This window comes from Scyliorhinus torazame, chromosome 18, assembly GCF_047496885.1.
Source record: "Scyliorhinus torazame isolate Kashiwa2021f chromosome 18, sScyTor2.1, whole genome shotgun sequence".
Lineage (NCBI taxonomy): Eukaryota > Metazoa > Chordata > Chondrichthyes > Carcharhiniformes > Scyliorhinidae > Scyliorhinus > Scyliorhinus torazame.
Window position 1 is genome coordinate 42452088 of NC_092724.1, and position 26369 is coordinate 42478456.

Consider the following 26369-nt stretch of genomic DNA (forward strand, 5'->3'; position numbering starts at 1 on the left):
CTTGATGTCAAGGGCAGTCACTCTCACCTCATCTCTGGCATTCAGCTCTTTTGTCCATCTTTGAACCAAGACTGTAATGAGGTCAGGAGCTGAGCGACCCTGGCGGAACCCAAACCGAGCATCCATGAGCAGGTTGTTGCTGAGTAAGTACTGCTTGATAGCACAGTTGATGACTCCTTCCATCACTTTGCTGATGATAGAGTGTAACTGATAGGGCGGTAATTGTCTGGGTTGGATTTGTCCTGTTTCTTGTGTACAGGACACCTGGACAATTTCCCACATTGCTAGGTAGATGCCAGTGTTGTAGCTGTACTGGAACAGCTAGGCTAGGGGTGCGGCAGGTTCTGGAGCACAGGTCTTCAGTACTATTGCGGGATATTGTCAGGGCCAATAGCCTTTGCATGTACTACACTCTCTGGGGGAAAGGTCATGCCTTTTCCCAGCAGTAGAGATTTGTTGGCACCAGTATTCCTGAGTATGACAGCTTACTCACCTCGCTCTGGGAAAATGGAGACACCTTCTAACACACAGCCCTGTAATCTTAGAGACTTTGCTAGTCTCAATTGCAGTCTCAGAGGTGTGGAACACAAAGATTACACAGTGATCATAGCCACAACCTGGTCTGCTATGTTCTCTGCCTGACTCCCCTTTTCTGCATAGGACCTATGTACCCCAATGAATCATACAGGCTTTCCCTGTAACCTCCTACAGTCAACAAGGCATTGAGGCTCACTCATTTTCTCAGCGCCATCCTTTCTGGTCTGAGGAGGGGTCCCTGTGTTTCCAATCATCCTTTATCTCCCATGGATGCTCAGCTACCTATCACTCTCCCACTTCCTTACCCTTTTCAGGTTGCTGAGGGTGATCAGTGAAGGGTTTCCTTTGGGATAAGGGCTTGTTGTCAAGCTCATAATCATCAACCAGAGTTTATGCCTGCCTTACCCTTACCACTTTCTGTTCCTCTATGTCCATTTTTATAGCGAGAGAGTGAATTTTTGAATTCTTTGAGGAGCATTATTTCTCAAAGGTTTTCATTTGTGGCCTCGATTTTCAGTGCTCGTAACCATCAATCAAACATGAGCTACCCATTAATATTCAATATGGTCCTGCCCATTTTTGGATGGTACAGAAATTCTGATGGTATGCCTCTGGTACCATTTGTATGCACCAAAAATAGCCGCCTTTGCCACCTCATAGTTTGCCAAACTTTCATCAAATAGTAGAAAGTAAACAACATGAGCTTTGCCCGATAACAAACTTTGCAGGAGCAGGGTCCACCTTTCTACAGTCCATCTCTCAAAAGAGATGAAGAAAGTTTCCTACTCTTCCTCATCAAACTTAGGGATTAAATGGGCATACATGAATAACTCAGTACTCTGTCTGGGGATGTCTTCAGTGGGCACAGTGAACCTGTCCTTACACAGTTCACATATTCATATCTCCCTTTCCTGCTGTTCTCGTTGGACACCTTGTTCTCTCTCCCTTTCCCACCCCCTCTCTTTTTGGCTTTCCTCTGTTTTTCTCTAGCTTAGAATTTTAACTCCAGTTGTTTCTGTTCTAGCTGTCATTTTGCTAAACCTAGGCTGTCTGTTGCAATTTCTCCAGGTTTGCAATCCAATTCTCTGGTCACTAATTTTTAAATTATTGCTTTCCTGGCTTCTGTGTGAAATTTTAACTCCCAACTCCTTAGCTACACTTTTTAACACCTCAAAGTAATTTCCATGTTTTAGAAATCTGCACTTCCGTACTGTAAATTGAAGAACACATGTAGCAGTTCATTTTTTTTAATTGCCTAGAAACAATTTACTTTCACCACTCTAATTCTCTTTGGGATCTTAGCCTGGATGAACCCCCCCCAAATGATTGTTATAGCCATGGATGGAGAGGTAAGCATTACTGTCCTGTTATACTACACCAATTATGACCATAAGTGTTTTTTCCTGAATTTAGCAAAGGTGTACTTTGCCAATACTGCAGGAGTCCCATTAAGTATGCTTTCAAATGAGAAAAAAAATAACCAAACTGGTTTTGAGTCTAAACACAGAACAAAATAAGTTTATTGACAATACCATCCAAATTTTAAAAACTAGGTCAATTGTAGCATTCATAATACCCATTCCCTGGGTATCTCACATACGCTGGTACAGATGGTAAGGGTAGGATTTTAAATGTTTTACAATTTGTTAAGATGAGGATCAAAAGAATATATGGCTACTGTTCTTTGGCCAGTGTGTTTAAGTTGTAGCTGTTTTGAGTCAGTTGTCTTCCTGGATGTTGTATGGAGCAACCCCCCCCCCATCCCCCAAAAGATTCAGGATGGTTACTTTGCAGATTCTGATATATTTTGAGAAAGAAACAATTTCTTTGCAGCCTTTCTCTACAGAATTCTGATCTCCCCTATGATCTGGTAAAACCGTTCTTAAAAGCCCTGCTGGCTGTCTATTCCAGAGGAATTCCATTATCTGCTATTGTCACTTTTTGTCACATAGGTAATTGCATTTTAATGCCTCATCTTGGGAATTTTTAATGAGTTTCAGGAGAGAAAGCTAACAGGGGGTAGCATCTTTCACTCCTCAGGAATTTTGAGTGTCTGTAACCTTTTCATCTCACTTGACTGGAATGCGATTGTATATTTTGGCTGGCTGGCAATCCTTCATTGTCTTAATTGGATTACAGTTTTTTTTAAATCCAGCCAGATAAAGGACAATTAGAAATTGATTTTTTTTTTAAGCACATCCTTGTAATATGATTAAGAGTCAAAGTCCATTTTATGTGAAATTTTAAATCTCCAATTCTTTTCTGAAAGATAGTTCATTTTACTCCTGGTGGATTCATGAACGGCAAAGGGATAATATGCAAAACCTTAGCAGGTGACACTGTTGCCTTTTTTGCTTGCTATAAATATGGCAGTCAATAAAGTTGCCCTCCTTTTACCTAGATAGTGATATGATATGCTCTGAGTCACCAGGTATCAAATGATACCGCCACAAGGTTCAACCGGGTATCGATCAAACAGCCAAACAACCAATTAGTTAGTTCAAGATCAATGGTACTTTATTTACACATAAGATTAACTTACACATGCAACATAAACACTACTAGTTAAACTACACCTGACAACTATGACAACCTGTACTTAACTTCAGGCACCCGGCTTAGGTCAGAGGAACAGTGGCCTTTGTTCGAATCTGGATCTACTGGGTCTGGAGAAGTGACTGCTGTTCAGCTGGGCACATCCATCTGGTAGCGAGCGTTGAACTTGAACTTGCTTCTGGTCATGGTGCTGCGATTGGAGATGGACGTTGCCGGAGCGCCAGGTCCAAACGAGATTGACACATGGCAGTGTCTCTCTTTATCCTTGGGGAGTTTTCCGCTCTTTTGGGCGGTCCTTAGGTTTGGATCCAATTAGTTGGGCAGTTCCCGATCACTGCCTTCGATCTGAGCCAATAAAGGGGCGGGTGCCTTGATGGCTGGGCGTGTCCTAAGCGGTCATTGACCCTGTTGTTGATGCTTCCTGAGTAGAGGGAGTGGCGCCAAAATGTCTGGACTTGTATCGGTTACCTGAGTATCAATCCTTTGTCTTACGAAGATGGGCCATTAAGATGCTAATCGGTTGCAGGTTTCGCTGCTGTCTGGATTCTTTGCTCACAAATATACATTCAGGCTCTGTTCCTGCCTGAATCTTACATTGGCCACATTTCCCTTTAGGTTTTGCGAACGTCCATGTTTCTTATTGTAAGTGGCCATCCCAGATCCTAAACGCGAAGCGTGATGGATCACACTACTGAATCTTCTTCTGTTCTCTGGTAGGCCAGGTACCCTTAATCAAGGACAGGTTCTATCCTACTCTGTTCTATGGATTGGAACATTTACCTAAGTTTTAACACATCGCACATATATATATATTTAAAAAACCTCACATTCAATCACACATTTCAACTTCTTTACACAAACAGGGGAACCTCGAACTGTCCTTACCTAAACTACACTTATGCTGCTAGCTAATAGCCAAAGGAACTTGTATTACAGTACAAAATAAACAATAGCAGCATCACATTTCTACTTAACACTTATGCCAATTTACAGAGAAAGTAATCTTATTAAAACCACGGAATTTATTAGGGAGAAAAAGGGTTCAAAAAGATAGTGGGGTCTGTTGATGTCTGAGAAAAGGGGCTCTGAGTGTGTATACTGGAGGGCGGGAGGCTCTCCTTCACCATTTCTGAAGTCTGAGTGTCTGGACGACACTGAAAAGTATTGCTATAATCAATAGGGCTTCTACCATGTAAGAAAGGGAATACCACTTTATGATATTATCGCACCATGTGGGGGTATCAGTGGCTGTGTCTATGTGTGATGTACAAAGAACAAAGAACAAAGAAATGTACAGCACAGGAACAGGCCCTTCGGCCCTCCAAGCCCGTGCCGACCATGCTGCCCGACTAAACTACAATCTTCTACACTTCCTGGGTCCGTATCCCTCTATTCCCATCCTATTCATGTATTTGTCAAGATGCCCCTTAAATGTCACTATCGTCCCTGCTTCCACCACCTCCTCCGGTAGCGAGTTCCAGGCACCCACTACCCTCTGCGTAAAAAACTTACCTCGTACATCTACTCTAAACCTTGCCCCTCTCACCTTAAACCTATGCCCCCTAGTAATTGACCCCTCTACCCTGGGGAAAAGCCTCTGACTATCCACTCTGTCTATGCCCCTCATAATTTTGTAGACCTCTATCAGGACTCCCCTCAACCTCCTTCATTCCAGTGAGAACAAACCGAGTTTATTCAACCGCTCCTCATAGCTAATGCCCTCCATACCAGGCAACATTCTGGTAAATCTCTTCTGCACCCTCTCTAAAGCCTCCACATCCTTCTGGTAGTGTGGCGACCAGAATTGAACACTATACTCCAAGTGTGGCCTAACTAAGGTTCTATACAGCTGCAACATGACTTGCCAATTCTTATACTCAATGCCCCGGCCAATGAAGGCAAGCATGCCGTATGCCTTTTTGACTACCTTCTCCACCCGTGTTGCCCCTTTCAATGACCTGTGGACCTGTACACCTAGATCTCTTTGACTTTCAATACTCTTGAGGGTTCTACCATTCACTGTATATTCCCTACCTGCATTAGACCTTCCAAAATGCATTAACTCACATTTGTCCGGATTAAACTCCATCTGCCATCTCTCCGCCCAAGTCTCCAAACAATCTAAATCCTGCTGTATCCTCTGACAGTCCTCATTGCTAACCGCAATTCCACCAACCTTTGTGTCGTCTGCAAACTTACTAATCAGACCAGTTACATTTTCCTCCAAATCATTTATATATACTACAAAGAGCAAAGGTCCCAGCACAGATCCCTGTGGAACACCACTGGTCACAGCCCTCCAATTAGAAAAGCATCCTTCCATTGCTACTCTCTGCCTTCTATGACCTAGCCAGTTCTGTATCCACCTTGCCAGCTCCCCCCTGATCCCGTGTGACTTCACCTTTTGTACTAGTCTACCATGAGGGACCGTGTCAAAGGCCTTACTGAAGTCCAGATAGACAACATCCACTGCCCTACCTGCATCCATCATCTTAGTGACCTCCTCGAAAAACTCGATCAAGTTAGTGAGACACGACCTCCCCTTCACAAAACCATGCTGCCTCTCACTAATACGTCCATTTGCTTCCAAATGGGAGTAGATCCTGTCTCGAAGAATTCTCTCCAGTAATTTCCCTACCACTGAAGTAAGGCTCACCGGCCTGTAGTTCCCGGGATTATCCTTGCTACCCTTCTTAAACAGAGGAACAACATTGGCTATTCTCCAGTCCTCCGGGACATCCCCTGAAGACAGCGAGGATCCAAAGATTTCTGTCAAGGCCTCAGCAATTTCCTCTCCAGCCTCCTTCAGTATTCTGGGGTAGATCCCATCAGGCCCTGAGGACTTATCTACCTTAATATTTTTTAAGACACCCAACACCTCGTCTTTTTTGATCTCAATGTGACCCAGGCTATCTATACACCCTTCTCCAGACTCAACATCTACCAATTTCTCCTCTTTGGTGAATACTGATGCAAAGTATTCATTTAGTACCTCGCCCATTTCCTCTGGCTCCACACATAGATTCCCTTGCCTATCCTTCAGTGGGCCAACCCTTTCCCTGGCTACCCTCTTGCTTTTTATGTACGTGTAAAAAGCCTTGGGATTTTCCTTAACCCTATTTGCCAATGACGTTTCGTGACCCCTTCTAGCCCTCCTGACTCCTTGCTTAAGTTCCTTCCTACTTTCCTTATATTCCACGCAGGCTTCGTCTGTTCCCAGCCTTTTAGCCCTGACAAATGCCTCCTTTTTCTTTTTGACGAGGCCTACAATATCTCTCGTTATCCAAGGTTCCCGAAAATTGCCGTATTTATCCTTCTTCCTCACAGGAACATGCCGGTCCTGAATTCCTTTCAACTGACACTTGAAAGCAAATCACAGGATGTTGATTTGCCCTCAAACATCCGCCCCCAATCTATGTTCTTCAGTTCCCGCCTAATATTGTTATAATTAGCCTTCCCCCAATTTAGCATATTCATCCTCGGACCACTCTTATCCTTGTCCACCAGTACTTTAAAACTTACTGAATTGTGGTCACTGTTACCGAAATGCTCCCCTACTGAAACATCTACCACCTGGCCGGGCTCATTCCCCAATACCAGGTCCAGTACCGCCCCTTCCCTAGTTGGACTGTCTACATAGTGTTTTAAGAAGCCCTCCTGGATGCTCCTTACAAACTCCGCCCTGTCTAAGCCCCTGGCACTAAGTGAGTCCCAGTCAATATTGGGGAAGTTGAAGTCTCCCATCACCACAACCCTGTTGTTTTTACTCTTTTCCAAAATCTGTCTACCTATCTGCTCCTCTATCTCCCGCTGGCTGTTGGGAGGCCTGTAGTAAACCCCCAACATTGTGACTGCACCCTTCTTATTCCTGATCTCTACCCATATAGCCTCACTGCCCTCTGAGGTGTCCTCCCGCAGTACAGCTGTGATATTCTCCCTAACCAGTAGCGCAACTCCGCCACCCCTTTACATCCCCCTCTATCCCGCCTGAAACATCTAAATCCTGGAACGTTTAGCTGCCAATCCTGCCCTTCCCTCAACCAGGTCTCTGTAATGGCAACAACATCATAGTTCCAAGTACTACTCCAAGCTCTAAGCTCATCTGCCTTACCCGTAATACTTCTTGCATTAAAACATATCCACTTCAGGCCACCAGACCCGCTGTGTTTAGCAACTTCTCCCTGTATGCTCTGCCTCAGAGCCCCACTGTCCCTATTCCCTAGTTCTCCCTCAATACTCTCACCTTCTGACCTATTGCTCCCGTGCCCACCCCCCTGCCATACTAGTTTAAACCCTCCCGTGTGACACTAGCAAACCTCGCGGCCAGGATATTTATGCCTCTCCGGTTTAGATGCAACCGGTCCTTCTTATATAGGTCACACCTGCCCCGGAAGAGTTCCCAGTGGTCCAGATAACGGAAACCCTCCCTCCTACACCAGCTGTTTAGCCACGTGTTTAGCTGCTCTGTCTTCCTATTTCTAGCCTCACTGGCACGTGGCACAGGGAGTAATCCCGAGATTACAACCCTCGAGGTCCTGTCTTTTAACTTTCTGCCTAGCTCCCTGAACTCCTGCTGCAGGACCTCCTGCCCCTTTCTGCCTATGTCGTTAGTACCAATATGTACAACGACCTCTGCCTGTTTGCCCTCCCCCTTCAGGATGCCCTCTACCCGTTTGGAGACATCCTGGACCCTGGCACCAGGGAGGCAACATACCATCCTGGAGTCTCTTTCACGTCCACAGAAGCGCCTATCTGTGCCCCTGACTATAGAGTCCCCTATTACTATTGCTCTTCTGCGCTTTGACCCTCCCTTCTGAACATCAGAGCCAGCCGTGGTGCCACTGCTCTGGCTGCTGCTGTTTTCCCCTGATAGGCTATCCCCCCCGACAGTATCCAAAGGGGTATACCTGTTTGAGAGGGGGACAACCACAGGGGATTCCTGCACTGACTGCCTGCCCTTTCTGGTGGTCACCCATTTCTCTGCCTGCACCTTGGGTGTGACCACATTTACATAACTGCGATCTATGACGCTTTCTGCCACCTGCATGCTCCTAAGTGCATCCAATTGCTGCTCCAACCGAACCATGCGGTCTGTGAGGAGCTCCAGTTGGGTGCACTTTCTGCAGATGAAGCCACCCGGGACGCTGGAAGCCTCCCGGACCTGCCACATCTCACAGTCAGAGCACTGCACCCCTCTAACTGACATTGCGTCAATTAATTTAAAAAATTTAAAAAAACATTTTTTTTTTTTAATATATATATTTTTTTAAATTTCAAAGTTACTGCTAACTATCTCTTTCCTAGCACTAGATTTCTAATAGAAATGCGAAAGCTAAATATAGTACTCTCCGATCTCTGGCTTAGATACCCCTCTAAATTATAATTAAGTAATTATGTTTAATTAGTTACCAATGCTTAATTTTTTTAATTAAGTGTAGATTCCCAACCAGCCACTCAGGTCACAGCTTTTCTGTGATGTCACTTCAGTTTCCCCCGACACACACAATTTGAAAAAGGTATAAAAGTCAAAATGAGTAAAAATCACTTTCTTACCTTCTGAGTGTCTTAGATGTTCTCAGGTTCTCTCCCTGACAGAGACTGCTCCTCCACCTCCGAACCTTGACCTGCACAATGCTAATAATATAATATAATAATAATAATATAATATGGCACTTACCTCACACCAATGGGTCTTATTATTAGGTTAGAGGAGGAGGGCGGGTGGGAGACACTACACGTGTAGTGTCTCGGGTTTCCTCTCCACCAGAATTTATTGGTTGGGGGGGAGGGGGGGTCTTCCCAGAAGTCCGCGGGTTGAAAAAAATAAAACAGAAAAGAAGTGTTTTTTTTAAAAGGATACACTTACCTCCCAGAAATCACTTGCCCACCGCTCCCACTGAAATCGACTGGCCTGTTCCTGTGAAGGTAAGAGTTTTTAAAGGATACACTTACCTCCCAGAAATCACTTGCCCACCGCTCCCGCTGAAATCGACTGGCCTGTTCCTGTGAAGGTAAGAGTTTTTAAAGGATACACTTACCTCCCAGAAATCACTTGCCCACCGCTCCCGCTGAAATCGACCGGGCTAGGGGTATCGTGCTGTAGTGTCCGGGCTAGGGGTATCGTGGTGGGTGGTCATGTTTAGGGCCTGTGTGGTGAGGGGTATAGGGGCTGATAACGCGCGCAACTGTAGTGATCCAATGACAATCATGATGCAGGTCATCAGGTCCGTCTTCATTTTGTCTTTGTCTTCCTCTGCCTCCTGGTATATTCGTATCTTCCTCGGGGTACAAGCATAATATCTGTTACTATCTTGTTGTTTAATATCTCGTTTGTCTGTCTGTTTCTCCTTAACATTAATTTCCCATTTAGAATTGTCACCACATGTGACTCCCTCATTTTTCTTTTAAACCAACCATTTGGGAGACAAGACATCCGGAAAAGAAATTCTGTCACAGTGCGAGCATTCTCACAGCTTGTGTTCGATGGGCTGAGTGGGCGGACAATTTCTCCGTCCAGTGCAAATTCGTTTCAACCAAGTGTTTTAACATGTAAATAGCAGGTGGGGGTTAGCAACCGAAGGGTCGCCGGAAAGCAAACAAAAATTGTGGCAAAGTGCATTCTTTAAACCACACTATGAAAAGAACCATAAAAGAGTTTTGAAAAGAATTTTCCAAATGGGGTGCGTATGAGCCGTGGCAGGGCAAGAATGGGTGGAATCCCCGGGTAGGGTGGTGATCAGTGCCGTTGCTCCACTACCCGAGCTTGGCTGACCAAATACATAAGGGGTCCTCAGGCAGGGCGGGGATCAGTGCCGTTACTCCAGTGCCTGAGTGACCTTACAAGAACGGTAAGAATTAGAATTTCTATGGACTTCCGACAAACTTGTCCCTTTAACTACCATGTGGCGTCAAGGGAGTAGTCATAACTGTATCAAGAAATTTTGCATGAGATTGACACACAAAGTGGTACAAGAGACAAACATTCAACATTTTAAAAAACTAAAGAAAGAAAGCGAGCAGGCTCCATCAGGGAATAGGACACCGTAAATCTCAATCGGTTCCTTTCTCTCATCATCTGGACACCTCAGGGTTCCATTCCGAAAAGCGTCTTAAAGAGGTTAACATGGTGGGAGTCAGACTCTGAGTCGTCACCATCTCCCGGTTGCCAAACTCGTGAATGGAGTTTCTGTGCCAAGGCGACGTGGGGCGATGTGGGATCCATCTCGTTGTTTCTTATCAGTCGATAAGAATTGGGTTGCCAGTGGGCTGGACTTCGTTGTCTGCCATTGCCAGTGAAATGTGGCACTGCGTTCCATAAACCATAAGCTGGTTTATATGAAACCATCCTGACTTTCTATTTGGATACGTAATCTTATAAACTGAGGGGCTTACTTTACCAGAAATTGAGTAGGGTCCTGCAAATTTGGGGGAGAGGAATGAACTCGGATTGTACAGGGAGACCATGACTTGCTGTCCGACTGTATATTCTACCGGGTGTACTGTTTTATCAAAGCAGAAAAAAAACTCTGCCTTTTCCTAGCACCTAGACGAACAGCTGCAGCGAGCTGTGCTGCTTTAATATTCTCCATTATTTGTTGGACCACTTTTACGTGGGTAAGGGAGGTGACTGTGGGGCTGGCCAAATCAAGTCCAAATAAATACTCGGTACCCTTCATGGGTCGTCCGGTCATGAGGGTGTGGGGGGTGTATCCTGTTGAACTCGACACCGTGTTTCTAATAAACATCAGTGCGAATGGGAGAACTGTGTCCCATGTCGTATTGTGCTGTTGCACCATCTTCCTAAGTGTTGCCTTTAGGGTTCAGTTCATTCGTCTACGATAACGCTGGATTGTGGGTGATAGGCAATGTTTAATTCTGAAAATTGTTAGGACGTTTTTCATTACTCTTCATATGAAGTGCGAACCTTGGTCCGACTCAATACTATGGGGGAGTCCCCATCTAGTAAAAATCTGCTGGGTTAGAATTTTTGCTGTTGCTTTGGCCGTGTTTGTCCGGGAAGGAAATGCTTCCAACCATTTTGTGAAGGTGTCGATCACGACCAACACATATTTAAATCCATTTCTGCAGGGGGGAGGGGACCAATGTAATCTAATTCCAAGTTCGTCCATGGGCCATTAACAGGGCGGATGTGTCTTAGCTGATCTTTCTTTGCGTATCGGTCTGGGTTCTGGGTGCAAATCAAACAATTTTCAATGTAGTGGGTTACGTCAGTTTTTAAATCGGGCCACCAGCAGAAAGGTCTGAGGTGGGCAAGGGATTCTATCCCTTGGTGTCCGTGTCCGTCATAGAATTGACAAATAATCTGCTTCCTGCCCTGGGTGGGGACCACATAAATACCATCCTTTAATATGATTCCCTCGTGTACCGTTAAAGTGAGTTTGAACCTATCATAGGGAGCTGGGAAGTCTCCTTTTAAAATTTCCTTTAGCATGTCGTCTTCCTTTTGTGCCTGTGCCAATGCTTGAATATTGGTCTGTGAGACCTGGACCGCATGTACTGGGGCACTATCGGGGGGTTGCCAAAAGTGGCCATGTCGTGAGCCTGCTTTTGCTAGGGCGTCTGCTTTTACATTACCGGGTGGGGTGGAACGATGGTGGCGTCTAACCTTTATGATGCCATATTTACGATCTTTAGCTTCCTTGAGAATGTGCTTTAGTAATGGCGCTGAGGGTAGGGGTTTACCGTCGGCGGATACAAATCCTCTAGATTCCCACAGGGGCAGGAATTGTGTCAAGCTGTTGCAAACATATAAGCTGTCTGAATATATGTCTGCTGGGGTCGGGAACGAATATGGGTGCTGCACAATGTATGCAATGGCTGCTAACTCGGCTGCCTGCAAACCTAAATGTCCTGGCAACTTTAACGAGATTTCCTCTAATGCGCGTCCCTGCTCGTCCTCTACATAAATGCCACATCCTGTAATCCTTTTTCATTTAGAATGGTGGAGGAGCCATCTACATACATTTTTAGAGCTTTATCTGTGGGCTGGGTTGTCTGTGGTCGGATACCTGTCTTTTTCGGTAACGATTTGGGGATAAAGGGTCCTGTGTTGTGCTTGGCTGCAATGATTTCACACTCATGTGGGGTTCCTGCATATTGTAAATTATTGACCAGAAGCGTGTGCGTCTTTGTCCTCTTCACTGTAATGCCGCGTCCTTGTAGGAGTAGGGTCCAGCGCGCTGCTCGAATTTGGCTTACTGTACCGTCTTTTAGCCTACCGTCTAACAGCAGCTGTGTCGGGGTGTGCTCAGTCAAAATGGTTACGGGGTTCCGTCCTGTTATGTACGAGAGGTATTGAACAGCCCAGAAAACTGCGAGCAGTTTCGCAGGCAGAAAATCCTTGTTCTACCGGATCTAAAACTCGAGAGGCATAGGCTACGGATCCTAAACGATCGTGCCTTTCCTGGAGAAGTACGCTTGAAAGGGTTCGGTCGGTGGTCACTATCTCTATTGCATATAGGGAGTGTGGGTCTGGTGCCTGCAAAGCAGGGGCTGTACTTAGGGCGCGTTACAATGCATCTACGGCATCCGTGTGCTGTTGAAGCCATTTCTTTTTTAAAAAAATATATGTTATTAAAGTTTTTCGATCAAATAAAAAACAAAAATTTCCCATTTTACAACTTTGTGATAATATATACATTGATCGTTTTTGAAATAAATAATATGCTAACTAACGGCAACTGCCAACAACAAAATAAGAAACAACAGAAATAGTAACTAAAATAGTAACTTCGTAAAATCTAATATAAATAACTAATATATAAACACACACATTAAAAACCTCTGAGGACCCAAATGAGTCCCCCCCCCCCCGTCCCCCCCGGGTTGTTGCTGCTACCTTTCCTATTTTCCCTTATCGCTCTGCGAGATAGTCGAGGAACGGTTGCCACCGCCTGGTGAACCCTTGAGCCGAACCTCTTAGTGCGTACTTTATCCGCTCCAATTTTATGAACCCTGCCATGTCGTTTATCCAGGCCTCCACGCCCGGGGGTTTAGCTTCTTTCCACATAAGTAGAATCCTTCGCCGGGCTACTAGGGACGCAAAGGCCAAAACATCGGCCTCTCTCACCTCCTGCACTCCCGGCTCATCTGCAACCCCAAATATAGCCAACCCCCAGCCTGGTTCGACCTGGACCCCCACCACCTTTGAAATCACTTTTGCCACATCCACCCAGAACCCATGCAATACCGGACATGACCAAAACATGTGGGTGTGGTTCACCGGGCTTCCCGCGCATCTCCCGCACCTATCCTCCACTCCAAAAAATCTACTCAGCCTTGCTCCAGTCTTATGCGCCCGGTGTAGAACCTTGAATTGTATCAGGCTGAGCCTGGCACACGAGGACGAAGAGTTTACCCTACTTAGGGCATCTGCCCACAGCCCCTCCTCAATCTTTTCCCCCAGCTCCTCCTCCCATTTTCCCTTCAGCTCCTCTACCATCACCTCCCCCTCGTCTCTCATTTCCCTATATATATCTGACACCCTGCCATCACCCACCCATGCCCCCAAAATCACTCTGTCCTGGATCTCTTGCGCCAGGAGCTGCGGAAATTCCCTCACCTGTTGCCTCACAAATGCCCTCACTTGCATGTAGCGAAATGCATTCCCAGGTGGCAACCCATATTTTTCTGTCAGTGCTCCCAGACTCGCGAACGTCCCGTCTAAGAACAAGTCCTTCAATTTCGCAATTCCTGCTCGCTGCCAAGATTTAAATCCCCCATCTATCCTTCCCGGGACAAACCTATGGTTGTTCCTTATCGGGGACCACACTGAGGCACCCGTCACTCCCTTATGTCGTCTCCACTGCCCCCAAATTTTCAGAGTTGCCACCACCACTGGGTTTGTGTTGTATTTTTTCGGGGAGAACGGTAACGGCGCCGTCGCCAGTGCTTTTAGGCTAGTTCCCCTACAGGACGCCATCTCCAGTCTTTTCCACGCCGCTCCTTCCCCTTCCCTCATCCACTTACATATCATTGACACGTTGGCGGCCCAATAATAATCACGTAGACTCGGCAGTGCCAGTCCCCCTCTGTCCCTACTGCGCTGCAGGAACCCCCTCTTTACTCTTGGGGTCTTTCCAGCCCACACAAAGCTCATAATACTCTTGTCCACCTTCTTAAAAAAGGCCTTTGTAATCAGTACAGGGAGGCACTGGAACACAAAAAGAAACCTCGGAAGGACCACCATTTTAACCGCCTGCACCCTGCCCGCCAATGACAGGGGCGCCATGTCCCACCTCCTAAAGTCCTCTTCCATCTGCTCTACCAGTCGTGCCAAGTTAAGCTTATGCAAGGTTCCCCAGTTCCTGGCCACCTGGATTCCTAAATACCGGAAATCCCTTGTTACCCTCCTCAACGGTAAATCATCTATTCCCCTGCCCTGTTCCCCAGGGTGCATCGCAAACAGTTCACTCTTCCCCATATTCAATTTATATCCTGAAAATTCTCCAAACTCCCTGAGTGTCTGCATTATCTCAGGCATCCCCTCCACTGGGTTCGCGACATACAACAACAAATCATCCGCGTATAATGACACCCGATGCTCTTCTCCTCCTCTAAGTACCCCCCTCCACTTCCTAGAGCCCCTCAGCGCTATGGCCAGTGGCTCAATTGCCAACGCAAACAGTAACTGGGACAGGGGACATCCCTGTCTTGTACCCCTATATAGTCAGAAGTGGTCAGATCGTTGCCTATTTGTAGTCACACTTGCCACCGGGGCCCTGTACAGGAGCTGAACCCATCTAATGAACCCCTCTCCAAATCCAAATCTCCTCAGTACTTCCCACAGGTAGTCCCACTGCACTCTATCAAATGCTTTCTCTGCATCCATCGCCACCACTATCTCCGCCTCCCCCTTCGGTGGGGGCATCATCATCACCCCCAGCAACCTCCGTATATTAGCATTCAATTGCCTCCCTTTAACAAACCCCGTTTGATCATCATGCACCACCCCAGGGACACAGTCCTCTATCCTCGTCGCCATCACCTTGGCCAAAAGCTTGGCATCTACATTCAAGAGGGAAATAGGCCTGTATGACCCGCACTGTAGTGGGTCTTTGTCTCTTTTCAGGATCAGCAATATCGTCGCCTCCGACATCGTCGGGGGGTAATGTCCCCCTTTCCTTAGCCTCATTAAAGGTACTGGTCAGAAGTGGGGCCAGCAGGTCCACGTATTTCCGATACAACTCCACCGGGAACCCATCCGGTCCCAGGGCCTTCCCTGCCTGCATGTTCCCAATTCCTTTTACCACCTCCTCCACCTCAATCTGCGCTCCCAGTCCTGTCATCTCCTGTTCCTCAACCTTCGGGAACTCCAGCTGGTCTAGGAAACGCATCATTCCCTCTTTCCCTTCCAGGGGTTGAGCCTTATATAGCCTCTCGTAAAATACCTTAAACACCCCGTTCACCCTCTCCGCTCCCCGTTCCATCTTACCCTCCTCGTCTCTAACCCCTCCGATCTCTCTCGTCGCCCCCCTCTTCCAAAGTTGTTGGGCCAGCAGCCGGCTCGCCTTCTCTCCATATTCATACTGCACACCTTGTGCCTTCCTCCATTGTGCCTCCGCCTTACCCGTGGTCAACAAGTCAAAGTCTCCGTCTTTCCCTGTATAGCCCTTCATCTGGAGCCTCCGCATATTGCCTATCCACCCTCAAAATCTCCCCCAACAATCTCTCCCTTTCTTTACCCTCTTGTTTCCCCTGATGGAGATCAGCTCCCCTCTAACCACCGCCTTCAGCGCCTCCCAGACCACTCCCACCTGGACCTCTCCGTCTTCATTCATCTCTAGGTACCTTTCAATACATCCCCTCACCCTTGCACATACCCCCTCGCCCGCCAACAGTCCCATATCTAATCTCCGGAGTGGGCGCTGTTCCTTTTCCTCTCCTACTTCCAGATCTACCCAATGTGGGGCATGATCTGAAATGGCTATAGCCGAATACTCCGTTCCTGCCACCTTCGGGATCAGCGCCCTTCCCAGGACAAAGAAGTCTATCCGGGAGTACACTTTGTGGACATGGGAGAAGAAGGAAAACTCTTTACTCCTTGGCCTAGTAAATCTCCAGGGATCCACTCCTCCCATCTGCTCCATAAAGCCCTTAAGCACCTTGGCCACTGCCGGCCTCTTCCCGGTCCTAGATCTGGACCGGTCCAGCCCTGGGTCCAGCACCGTGTTGAAGTCCCCCCCCCCCCATTACCAACTTTCCCATCTCCAGGTCCGGGATGCGCCCCAACATACGCTTCATAAAGTTTGCGTCATCCCAGTTCGGGGCATATACATTCACCAGCACCACCCCCTCATCTTGCAATCTGCCACTCACCATCACGTATCTACCCCCACTGTCTGCCACTATGGTCTTCGCCTCAAACAATACCCGTTTCCCCACCAGTATTGCCACCCCTCTATTTTTCGCATCCAAGCCCGAGTGGAATACCTGTCCCACCCATCCTTTTCTTAATCTGACCTGATCCGCCAGTTTCAGGTGCGTCTCCTGAAGCATGACCACGTCTGCCTTTAGCTTCTTTAGGTGCGCAAGTACCCTTGCCCTCTTAATCGGCCCATTCAACCCTCTCACGTTCCACGTGATCAACCGGGTTGGGGGGTTCTTTACCCCCCCCCCCCTTCGTCGACTAGCCATCCCCTTTTTTAGACCAGCTCCTCACCCGGTTCCCACGCACCCGCTTATCCTGACAGCGCCCTCCCGTCCCGACCATCCCATCCCGTAACAGCTCCCCCTTCCCCTTAGCAGCAGCAACCCAGTTAACCCCCCCCCCCCCAGCTAGATCCCTCTCTAGCTTAGTTGCTCCCCCCAAATTGCTTCCGGAAGTCAGCAAACTCTGGCTGACCTCGGCTTCCCCTGTTTATCCTTAGCCTCCCATCATGTGAGGCCCCCTCCTTCCTGCGCCCCTTTTTCCCGCCACAATTTCCATAGCGCGGGAACAAAGCCCGCGCTTCCCTCTCGGCTCCACCCCTGATGGCGCAGCTCCCTCTCTCCTTCCCCCTCCCCTTCCCCACCGGCGCCCACATTTCTTTGTGTGTCCCCCCTTCGAGGGGAAAGAAAATTTTCCCCCAATCTGATTCACAGTCCCTTGCCACCACCTCACTACTTCATTTCAAACACTCTCCAATCTAGTCCAACTTCTCCTCTTCAATAAATGTCCACACCTCTTCTGCCGTCTCGAAGTAGTGGTGTTTACCCTGGTGTGTAACCCACAGACTTGCCGGCTGCAACATTCCAAACTTCACTTTCTTCTTGTGGAGCACCGCCTTGACCCGATTGAAACTCGCCCTCCTTCTCGCCACCTCCGCACTCCAATCCTGATACACGCGGATCACCGCGTTCTCCCACCTGCTGCTCCGTGTCTTTTTCGCCCATCTCCCTGTCCTTGTAGCGGTGGAACCTCACCACTATTGCTCGAGGTATTTCTCCTGCCTTTGGTCTTCTCACGAGGACTCGATATGCTCCCTCCACTTCCAGGGGGCCCGTCGGGGCCTCAGCTCCCATTAAGGTATGGAGCACCGTGCTCACATACGCCCCAACGTCCGCTCCCTCTGCCCCTTCGGGAAGACCCAAGATTCTTAAGTTCTTCCTCCTCGAGCTATTTTCCAGGGCTTCCAGTCTCTCCATACACCTCTTATGCAGTACCTCGTGCGTCTCCGTCTTCACCACCAAGCCCTGTATCTCGTCCTCATTTTCGGCAGCTTTTGCCTTCACTCCACGGAGCTCCATCTCTTGGGTCTTTTGCGCCTCCTTTAACCCCTCAATCGCCTGCAGCATTGACGCCAGCACCTCCTTCTTGAGCTCCTCCACACATCGCCGGAGGAACTCCTGCTGTTCCAGGCCCCATACCAACTGGCCTCCCTCCGCTGCCATCTTGCTTCTCACCTCCCTTCTTTGCCGCTGCTCCAGAGGATCCTCCGCAATCTGGCCACTATTATCTCTTCTGTCCATTCACATCCGGGGGAACTCCCTTCTATGTCGCCTCACAGTGGGTTTAGCCTTCGAAAATTGCCGTTGGGGCTCCCGATAAGAGCCCAAAATTCCGTTAAAACGGGAGGTGCCGAAGCGTGCGACTTAGCTGGTCATCACCGCACCCTGAACCACCTGGAAGCCATTTCCATGGGACCTGTTTCTTAAGGAGCTCGGAAAGGGGGCTGCTTTTGTGGCGAAACCGTCTATATGGTTCCTGCAGTAACCGACCAGCCCTAAAAATGACCGGAGTGCTGTAACATTTTGGGGCAAGGGCAATTTTATAATTGAATCAATATGTTTCTGCTCTATCTCACGCTTACCATGCGTTATAACTGTACCTAAATAAGTGACCTTTTCTTGGAGAATTTGGGCTTTTTGAGGGTTGATTTTACATCCACTTTCTTTCAGGAGACCTAATAGTTCAGAAAGAAGCGAAATGTGCTCTTCCTTGGTGTCAGTCTGTAGGAGCAAGTCATCCACATACAGAATGAGGCATTCGGATCGGGAAAATTTTGCTAATCTGTTCGCCAATTGTCTGTGAAAAATGGAGGGGGCGTTGTGGAAGCCTTGTGGAAGGCATGTCCATGTCTACTGTGTCCCTGGAAGGCGAACGCAAATTTATACTAGCACTTTTTATCCAATGGACTGGACCAAAAGCCATTGCTAATGTCCAGAACCGTGAACAATTTTGACTGTAGTCCCTGCTTTAACATGGTCTCGGGACTCGTGGCAACGGTGGGGGCTGCTAACGGAGTTACTTTGTTTAATTCTCTATAATCGATGATCAGTCGCCATGAACCATCTGGTTTTCTTACGGGTCAAATTGGGGCATTGTTCGTTGAGGCTACAGTCTAAATTACACCTTGATCCAATAAACTTTGAATTACTTTAGCTATCTCTCCCTCGGCTTGCTGTGGAAAATCGTATTGTTTCTGGGGCTTAGGATCGGGACCTGTAATGGTGACCATTCCTGGAATTTTACCGCAATAGTGCTTGTGCTGGGCAAAAGATGCTTTGTGTCTCTTCAAGATTTCCCTAACTGTTTTGTCTGTGGTAATGGTTTGTGGATCAAACCAGTACTCTCCCACTGGGCTAATCCTGTGTTCGTAGTCTCCTACTGTGAGCGTGGCTCTAGCTGCTCTAGCCATTTTCCACACACACTTATTTACGGGGTCGAAAGAAAGGTTGTGCGTGCTCATAAAATCTATCCCCAAGATGTGCTCTGCTGTCTGGGGTAAATCTACCAAAACGACTGAGTGCTTGGTTTTAATGTTACCGATCTGGATATCCACAGGGGCTGTAATGTGTCCCTGCTGGAGGTGTCCTGTAAATTCACTAAGAGTGATGGTGTCTGTAGTGGGCCATATGTCTTGCTGGTACATCGTGGAGGAGTTTAACGTGGTTCGGGACCCTCCTGTGTCCCAAAGGAACTCTACGGGGTGTCCCCGGACTGTGCCTGCAACTACCGGTCTTCCAGACTTGTCCCAAAGTGTGTCGCAGACCCAAGTTGGGGAGTCCGAACACCGTCAATTGGTTCCATTTATGGCCAGATTATCTGTACGAGTGCTAACGCTGTGGATAGGTCTGGCATTGTTCCTATGTGGGGCATTTGTGGGCTGATTCCGGGGGGGGGGGGTTTGGCATTCTCGGGCGTAATGTCCCTTCTGTCCACAATTGTAGCATTCCTGCGCTTTAGGGTGCTGCGTGTTATTTCTACCTTCATTTACCCATGCGGGGTCTTGGTGTGTCCTTACTGGATTTATGTTTGCGTCTACTTTATCCTGCTCTGCCTTTTTCTGTAGGGATTGTTCCCAAGCTCTAGAGAGTCTCTTCAGAACCCACACTTCATTGTGTGCCGGGTCTGAGGGGTCGTAATTCGCACATGCCTTTTGTCCTGCCTCCGTGGCGTGGGAGACTAAAATACGGGTCCATTTGGCCGTATTGTCTGCAGAGAAATGAGCGCGTGTTAAGTCACCGAATATTGCCGTGAAGTGTATCCAGAGGCGTCCAGCAAATGCTGTTGGATTCTCTCCTTTTTTCTGCCTACATCGGTTGAGTCCTTCTACGGGATCTCCTCTATTATAGAGAATTGCATCTAGGATGGCTGTTTTCATATGCTGGAGGCTACCTCCTCCTACATGTTGTGGATCAGGAAGGGCTGAACTAACAAACGGGTCAAGGCTCATTACTATGAGTTTTACTTCTTCCTGCTCGTCCAGACCGTACATGACGGTCTGTTGCCTAACTCTCTCAAAAAAATGGTGTGGGTCTGATGTGGGGTGAAAGATTTCTATTTTATCACAGGCATTCCTTAACTGGGTGATGGTTAGTGGGGTGGCGTACACAAAATCAGGTTGGTCTTCTGTCGGTACTCTGCGTTGCGTGGTGACTGGATTCATACGGTTGGGTGCTGCCTGTGCAGTCGGTGGTGTGGGTGCTTTCCTTTTCGGGGCCTGGGGGGCTCTATTCTGAATTTCTGTTTTGTTTACATTTTGATGGGCCGTTTCGTTAAGTTCTTGCCAATCGGGGCCATCTTCCTGATCTAACTGCGGGCCAAAGGTATCTCGGAACCCGTTCTGCACTGAGAGCAGTGATTGCAATCTTGCAATTTGCTGCCGGCACTTGGCATGGTCTACCGAACTCTACCTTTGTTCCGTGGTGGAACTGTGGAGTGCTCGTAGGGCTGCCTTTAAGTCCTCGCATTGCTTTTTCATTTGTTCTGCTTGGTGTTCTGTTTCCTCTCTTACCAAAACCGCACGTTGTGTGTCTTGGTAGGCCTAATCATATTGGATCTGAAAGCTACTTAGCTGAGCGAGACAAGATTGGTGTGCCCGTTTGACATCCGCCATCTCCTTGTCCTTCGCTGCTAGCTGCTCTCGGAGTTGCTCATTTACTTTCTCACACTCGCTAACATTTCCCTCACTACTCTTCTCTTTCTCTTCAAGCTGTCTGCGGAGCGTCCTCACGCCCTCCTCTGTGCCTCGCAATTGTGCCAAGCAGGACACGATTGCCATCGGCTTACGAAATCTACTCAAATTCTTTTTATGCATCTCGGTCAGGTTATCCCACCAAGTTTGTCCTATACTACCAGGACCTGTCTCCTCATTTGCACAAAACTCAGACCATAGGGGCCATCCTTTCCCCTTTAGGTACTTCCTAATTTCCACTTCCCATATGGGACATTGCTCTGCTCTGTTGGTCGCTGCGACCTCGGGTTCCTGTGGATGCATAAGGCGTTCCATTGCCTTCATTTCCATCTCTACCGTAATCTCGGTATTTCTACCGTAATCTCTGTATCTCTACCGTAATTTGGGACAGGGGGGAATAAAGCGGTGGTGCAAACAATGGGTACGGCTTAAGCTATTTTCCGGTTCACACAACTCCCGAAAGTTTCACGCAACAAAATCTATCGAGTTTCCTTATATCCCTGTTAGTACGCATGCAAATTACACACTTCCGAATCTTGGAGGTTTGATCGATACTGGTCTTACGCTTGTAGTTTCTTTTACTTTTCTAATTTGGACTTCTAATTCAAAGGTTGTGGGTTCGAGTCCCACCAGAGTCGCCAATAACTGTTGCCTTTTTTGCTTGCTATAAATATGGCAGTCAATAAGGTTGCCCTTCTTTTATCTAGATAGTGATATGATCTAGATCCAGCTAAGAAGGTTGTGCAGTGCTGGTCTGAGGAGACAGAAGAGCTCTTACGTGACTGCTTAGAGACAGTGGACTGGGCTATATTTCAGAACTCAGCGACCAACTTAAATGAGTATGCCACTACCATCACAGACTTCATCAGCAAATATGTGGACGACTGCGTGCCAAAGAAAGCAGTACATGCGTTCCCCAACCGGAAACCATGGCTCAATCACGAGATTGACTCCCTACTGAAGGACAGATCTGAGGCGTTCAAGACAGGCGACCCTGACCTATACAAGAAATCCAGGTATGACCTCCGCAAAGCCATCCGAGATGCCAAGAGAGAATATCAAACCAAGCTAGAGTCACAGACAGACTCTCGGCGATTGTGGCAAGGACTAAACAACATAACGGAGCATTATACAAAGCAAAGCCGAACAGTATCTCTGGCAGCAGGGCACCCCTCCCCGATGAACTCAATGCATTCTTTGCTCGGTTCGAGCAAGTAACCAACAATCCGCCGTCGAGTGCCCCAGCAGCCCATAATTCATCCATACACACCATCACAGCTTCTGAAGTCAGATCGGCCTTCCTGAAAGTGAACCCTTGGAAGGCGGCGGGCCCGGACGGGATCCCTGGTCGTGCACTCAGAGCCTGCGCGGACCAGCTGGCAGAGGTATTCGCGGACATCTTTAACCTGTCCCTACTCCACTCCGAGGTCCCCACCTGCTTCAAGAAGACCACCATCATACCGGTGCCAAAGAAGAACCAGGCAACGTGCCTCAATGACTACCGTCCAGTGGCCCTGACTTCAGTCATAATGAAGTGCTTCAAGAGCTTGATCATGAAGCGCATCACCTCCATACTCCCAGAACGCCTTGATCCACTTCAATTCGCATACCGCTGCAACCGGTCCACATCAGACGCCATTTCCCTGGCCCTACACTCATCCCTAGAGCATCTCAAAAATAAGGATTCCTACATCAGACTCCTATTTATTGACTACAGCTCCGCCTTCAACACCATAATCCCAGCCAAGTTCATATCAAAGCTCCAAAACCTAGGACTTGGCTCCCCACTCTGCAACTGGATCCTCGCTTTTCTGACCAACAGACCACAATCAGTAAGAATGAACAACAACACCTCCTCCACAATAGTCCTCAACAACGGGGCCCCGGAAGACTGCGTACTTAGCCCCCTACTCAACTCCCTGTACACACACAACTGCGTGGCAAAACATGGTTCCAACTCCATCTACAAGTTTGCTGACGATACAACCTAGTGGGCCGGATCTCGAATAACGACGAGTCCGAATACAGGCGGGAAATAGAGAACCTAGTGGAGTGGTATAGCGACAACAATCTCTCCCTCAATGCCAGCAAAACTAAAGAGCTGGTCATTGACTTCAGGAAGCAAAGTACCGTACACACCCCTGTCAGCATCAACGGGGCCGAGGTGGAGATGGTTAGCAGTTTCAAATTCCTTGGGGTGCACATCTCCAAAAATCTGTCCTGGTCCACCCACGTCGACGCTACCACCAAGAAAGCTCAACAGCGCCTATACTTCCTCAGGAAACTAAGGAAATGCGGCATGTCCACATTAACCCTTACCAATTTTTACAGATGCACCACAGAAAGCATGCTATCGGGTATCACAGCCTGGTATGGCAACTGCTTGGCCCAGGACTGCAAGAAACTTCAGAGAGTCGTGAACACCGCCCAGTCCATCACACGAACCTGCCTCCCATCCATTGACTCCATCTACACCTCCCGCTGCCTGGGGAAAGCGGGCAGCATAATCAAAGATTCCTCCCACCCGGCTTACTCACTCTTCCAAATTCTTCCATCGGGCAGGAGATACAGAAGTCTGAGAACACGCACGAACAGACTCAAAAACAGCTTCTTCGCCACGGTCACCAGACTCCTAAATGACCCTCTTATGGACTGACCTCATTAACACTACACCCTGTATGCTTCACCCGATGCCAGTGCTTATGTAGTTACATTGTATATGTTGTGTTGCCCTATTATGTATTTTCTTTTCTTCCCTTTTCTTCCCATGTACTTAATGATCTGTTGAGCTGCTCACAGAAAAATACTTTTCACTGTACCTTGGTACACGTGACAATAAACAAATCCAATCCAATCTGCTCTCAGAGTCGCCAGATATCAAATGATATCGCCACAAGGTTCAACCGGGTATCGATCAGAGAGGCAAACAACCATTTAGTTAGTTCAAGAAATGGTACTTTATTTACACACAAGATTAACTTACACATGCAACATAAACACTCCTAGTTAAACTACACCTAACAACTATGACAACCTGTACTTAACTTCAGGCACCTGGCTTAGGTCAGAGGAACAGTGGCCTTTGTTTGAATCTGGATCTACTGGGTCTGGAGATGTAACTGCTGTTCAGCTGAGCTCATCCGTCTGGTAGCAAGCGTTGAACTTGGACTTGCTTCTGGTCGTGGTGCTGTGATTGGAGATGGACGTTGCCGGAGCGCCAGGTCCAAAAGAGATCAAACACATGGCAGAGTCTCTCTTTATCCTTGGGGAGTTTTGTGCTCTTTTGGGCGGTCCTTAGGTTTGGACCCAATTAATTGGGCAGTTCTCGGTCACTGCCTTCGATCTGAGTCAATAAAGGGGGCGGGTGTCTTGATGGCTGGGCGTGTCCTAAACGGTCATTGACCCTGTTGATGCTTCCTGAGTAGAGGGAGTGGCGCAGAAATGTCTGGACTTGTATCGGTTACCTGAGTATCAATCCTTTGTCTTACGGAGATGGGCCATTAAAGCGCTACTCGATTGGGGGTTTCGATGCTGTCTGGATTCTTTGCTCACAAATATACATTCAGGCTCTGTGCCTGCCTGAATCTTACATTGTCCACATTTCCCTTTAGGCTTTGTGAACGTCCATGTTTCTTGTAAGTGGTCATCCCAGATGGCTACAACATAAAAGGAAACCCAAATATATATTTAATATATATGAAGTCAAACTAATGGTGGAGCCAATTAAGGACAAAAATGAAATAACCTTTTAGAGATAGAGTGCATGACGGAGATACACAATGAGTCATTTACATCTGTTTTCAAAAACGAAAGTTAAAGTGGGAGGAGAGACATTGGATGAGATATAAATAAGCATAAAGGAGGTGCTAAAAGGGTTGGCATCATTTGCAAGTCAACAATTGAGCCAGTCCAGATGGGATTGGAGAGATGCTGAACTGGAGATAGCAGAAGTTCTGACCACACTATTTCATTTGTCCTCCTATTTTGGAATGGTGTGAGAAGACGGGAGGATTTCAAATGCTTCATATCCACATATGCGCTAACGAGGAAAGCCTACTGGACATAATTGTCGAAGACTAAATTTATCTTTCCATGCAGAAGCAGTTTAATAAGAGGACAGCCAGCATGGAGAAAGTTACAGCCGTGCCAATCGAATATTTGGAGTTTAAAATCCAGTTTGTTGCTATAAAATTAAATGTAGCATCATAATTATTTCGCTACACTATTTTTCTACGTGAATGTTGTCCTTCTGCAAAATGGCACTGCTACAAACTATTAATGAGTACTGTCCCTTTAAATGGTTTTTGGCTTGAATATAATGCTCCAACAACCGTGTAGCTTAGCAACGCCGAGGCCTCCCCTCCTGCCGTACAAACTGAAACTCTTGTCACCTTGTTGGAGATGTGCAGCTGGGGAATTGGCAGCGCATTGATGCTTCAACTCAGGGCCCCGGGATTGGGAAACGAAAACTTTTGATCGCATAAACGCGCGTGAATCCCGGGAAGGGCAGAGGCGCGCGGTCGCCATGGGCTGTGCCTCCAGTGTAAAGACAACTCAACCAGCTTCGTCCGTGGGGGTCATTCAGCCACAGTCATTCATCCAGGAAACGCTCACTGTTACCGACCGCTTGTGTCCTTCCGAGCACAGCCGGCCCCCGAAAGGCGACCTCGGCTTGGTCGCAGACTGCGAGAAAGCAGACCAGGAGATCGGAGAACTGTTGTGCCAATCCAGGGCACACTTCAACCAGAGAGCTGCTGATCCCAGTCCTCATGGCAAGTACCTGCAGTACAGTAAAAAAAATACCGCTTATTTAGGAAGTGAAATCGTTCTGTTAAAAAAAAGTTCCAGTTTGTGAAACAACTGATTTATAATCAAAGCAAAAAGGCGTTTTATCCACCTAGTGAACCACAATCTGAGAATAGCAAACGCGCTATGAATAGTTAGAATTCAGGAGTCCTGCATAATTTTTAGACTTTTTGAACTGTTGTGGAATGAATATATCAGGAAATCCGTTTTTTAAAATGACGATAACCTCTTCTGTTCGGAGCGGGAGCCCCCGTTGGGTTTGTCCCAGTCCACTGTTTGAGACCGGCTACCAAAGTTGGGGATGGAACTCAGGATCTTCCTATTATGTAGGACTCAGTCTCAGACCAGATGGGCATTCTAATTAACTGAAGCACTCAGGCGCTGTCTTCTGGGACATGCGATTGATTCAGTCATTCTAAAAAACACCTAACTTTTCGATATAGAACTGAGGAAATGTTGCATCATTCAGAGTGCCATCTTTTAGATGAAACAGCAACGGCACTATTCAAATAGCATTCTTCCTTCAATCCACACCACCCAAAATAGGCTCTT

General features: G+C 47.5%; 1 protein-coding gene across 2 annotated transcripts in view; it reads left to right on the forward strand.

Moving 5' to 3' along the window:
- LOC140395166 (actin-like) overlaps positions 1–26369 on the forward strand; it is a 354441-nt gene that overhangs the window by 297609 nt on the left and 30463 nt on the right. Inside the window, exon 1 of one of the 2 annotated variants that reach the window (XM_072482669.1) lies at positions 25116–25783. The exons of the other annotated variant lie outside the window; for it this stretch is intronic. Within the exon in view, the coding sequence (XP_072338770.1) occupies positions 25537–25783 (247 nt within the window). The 5' untranslated portion in view covers positions 25116–25536. Of the gene's footprint in view, positions 1–25115; positions 25784–26369 lie in introns of those variants that run through there. 2 annotated transcript variants of the gene reach the window in all.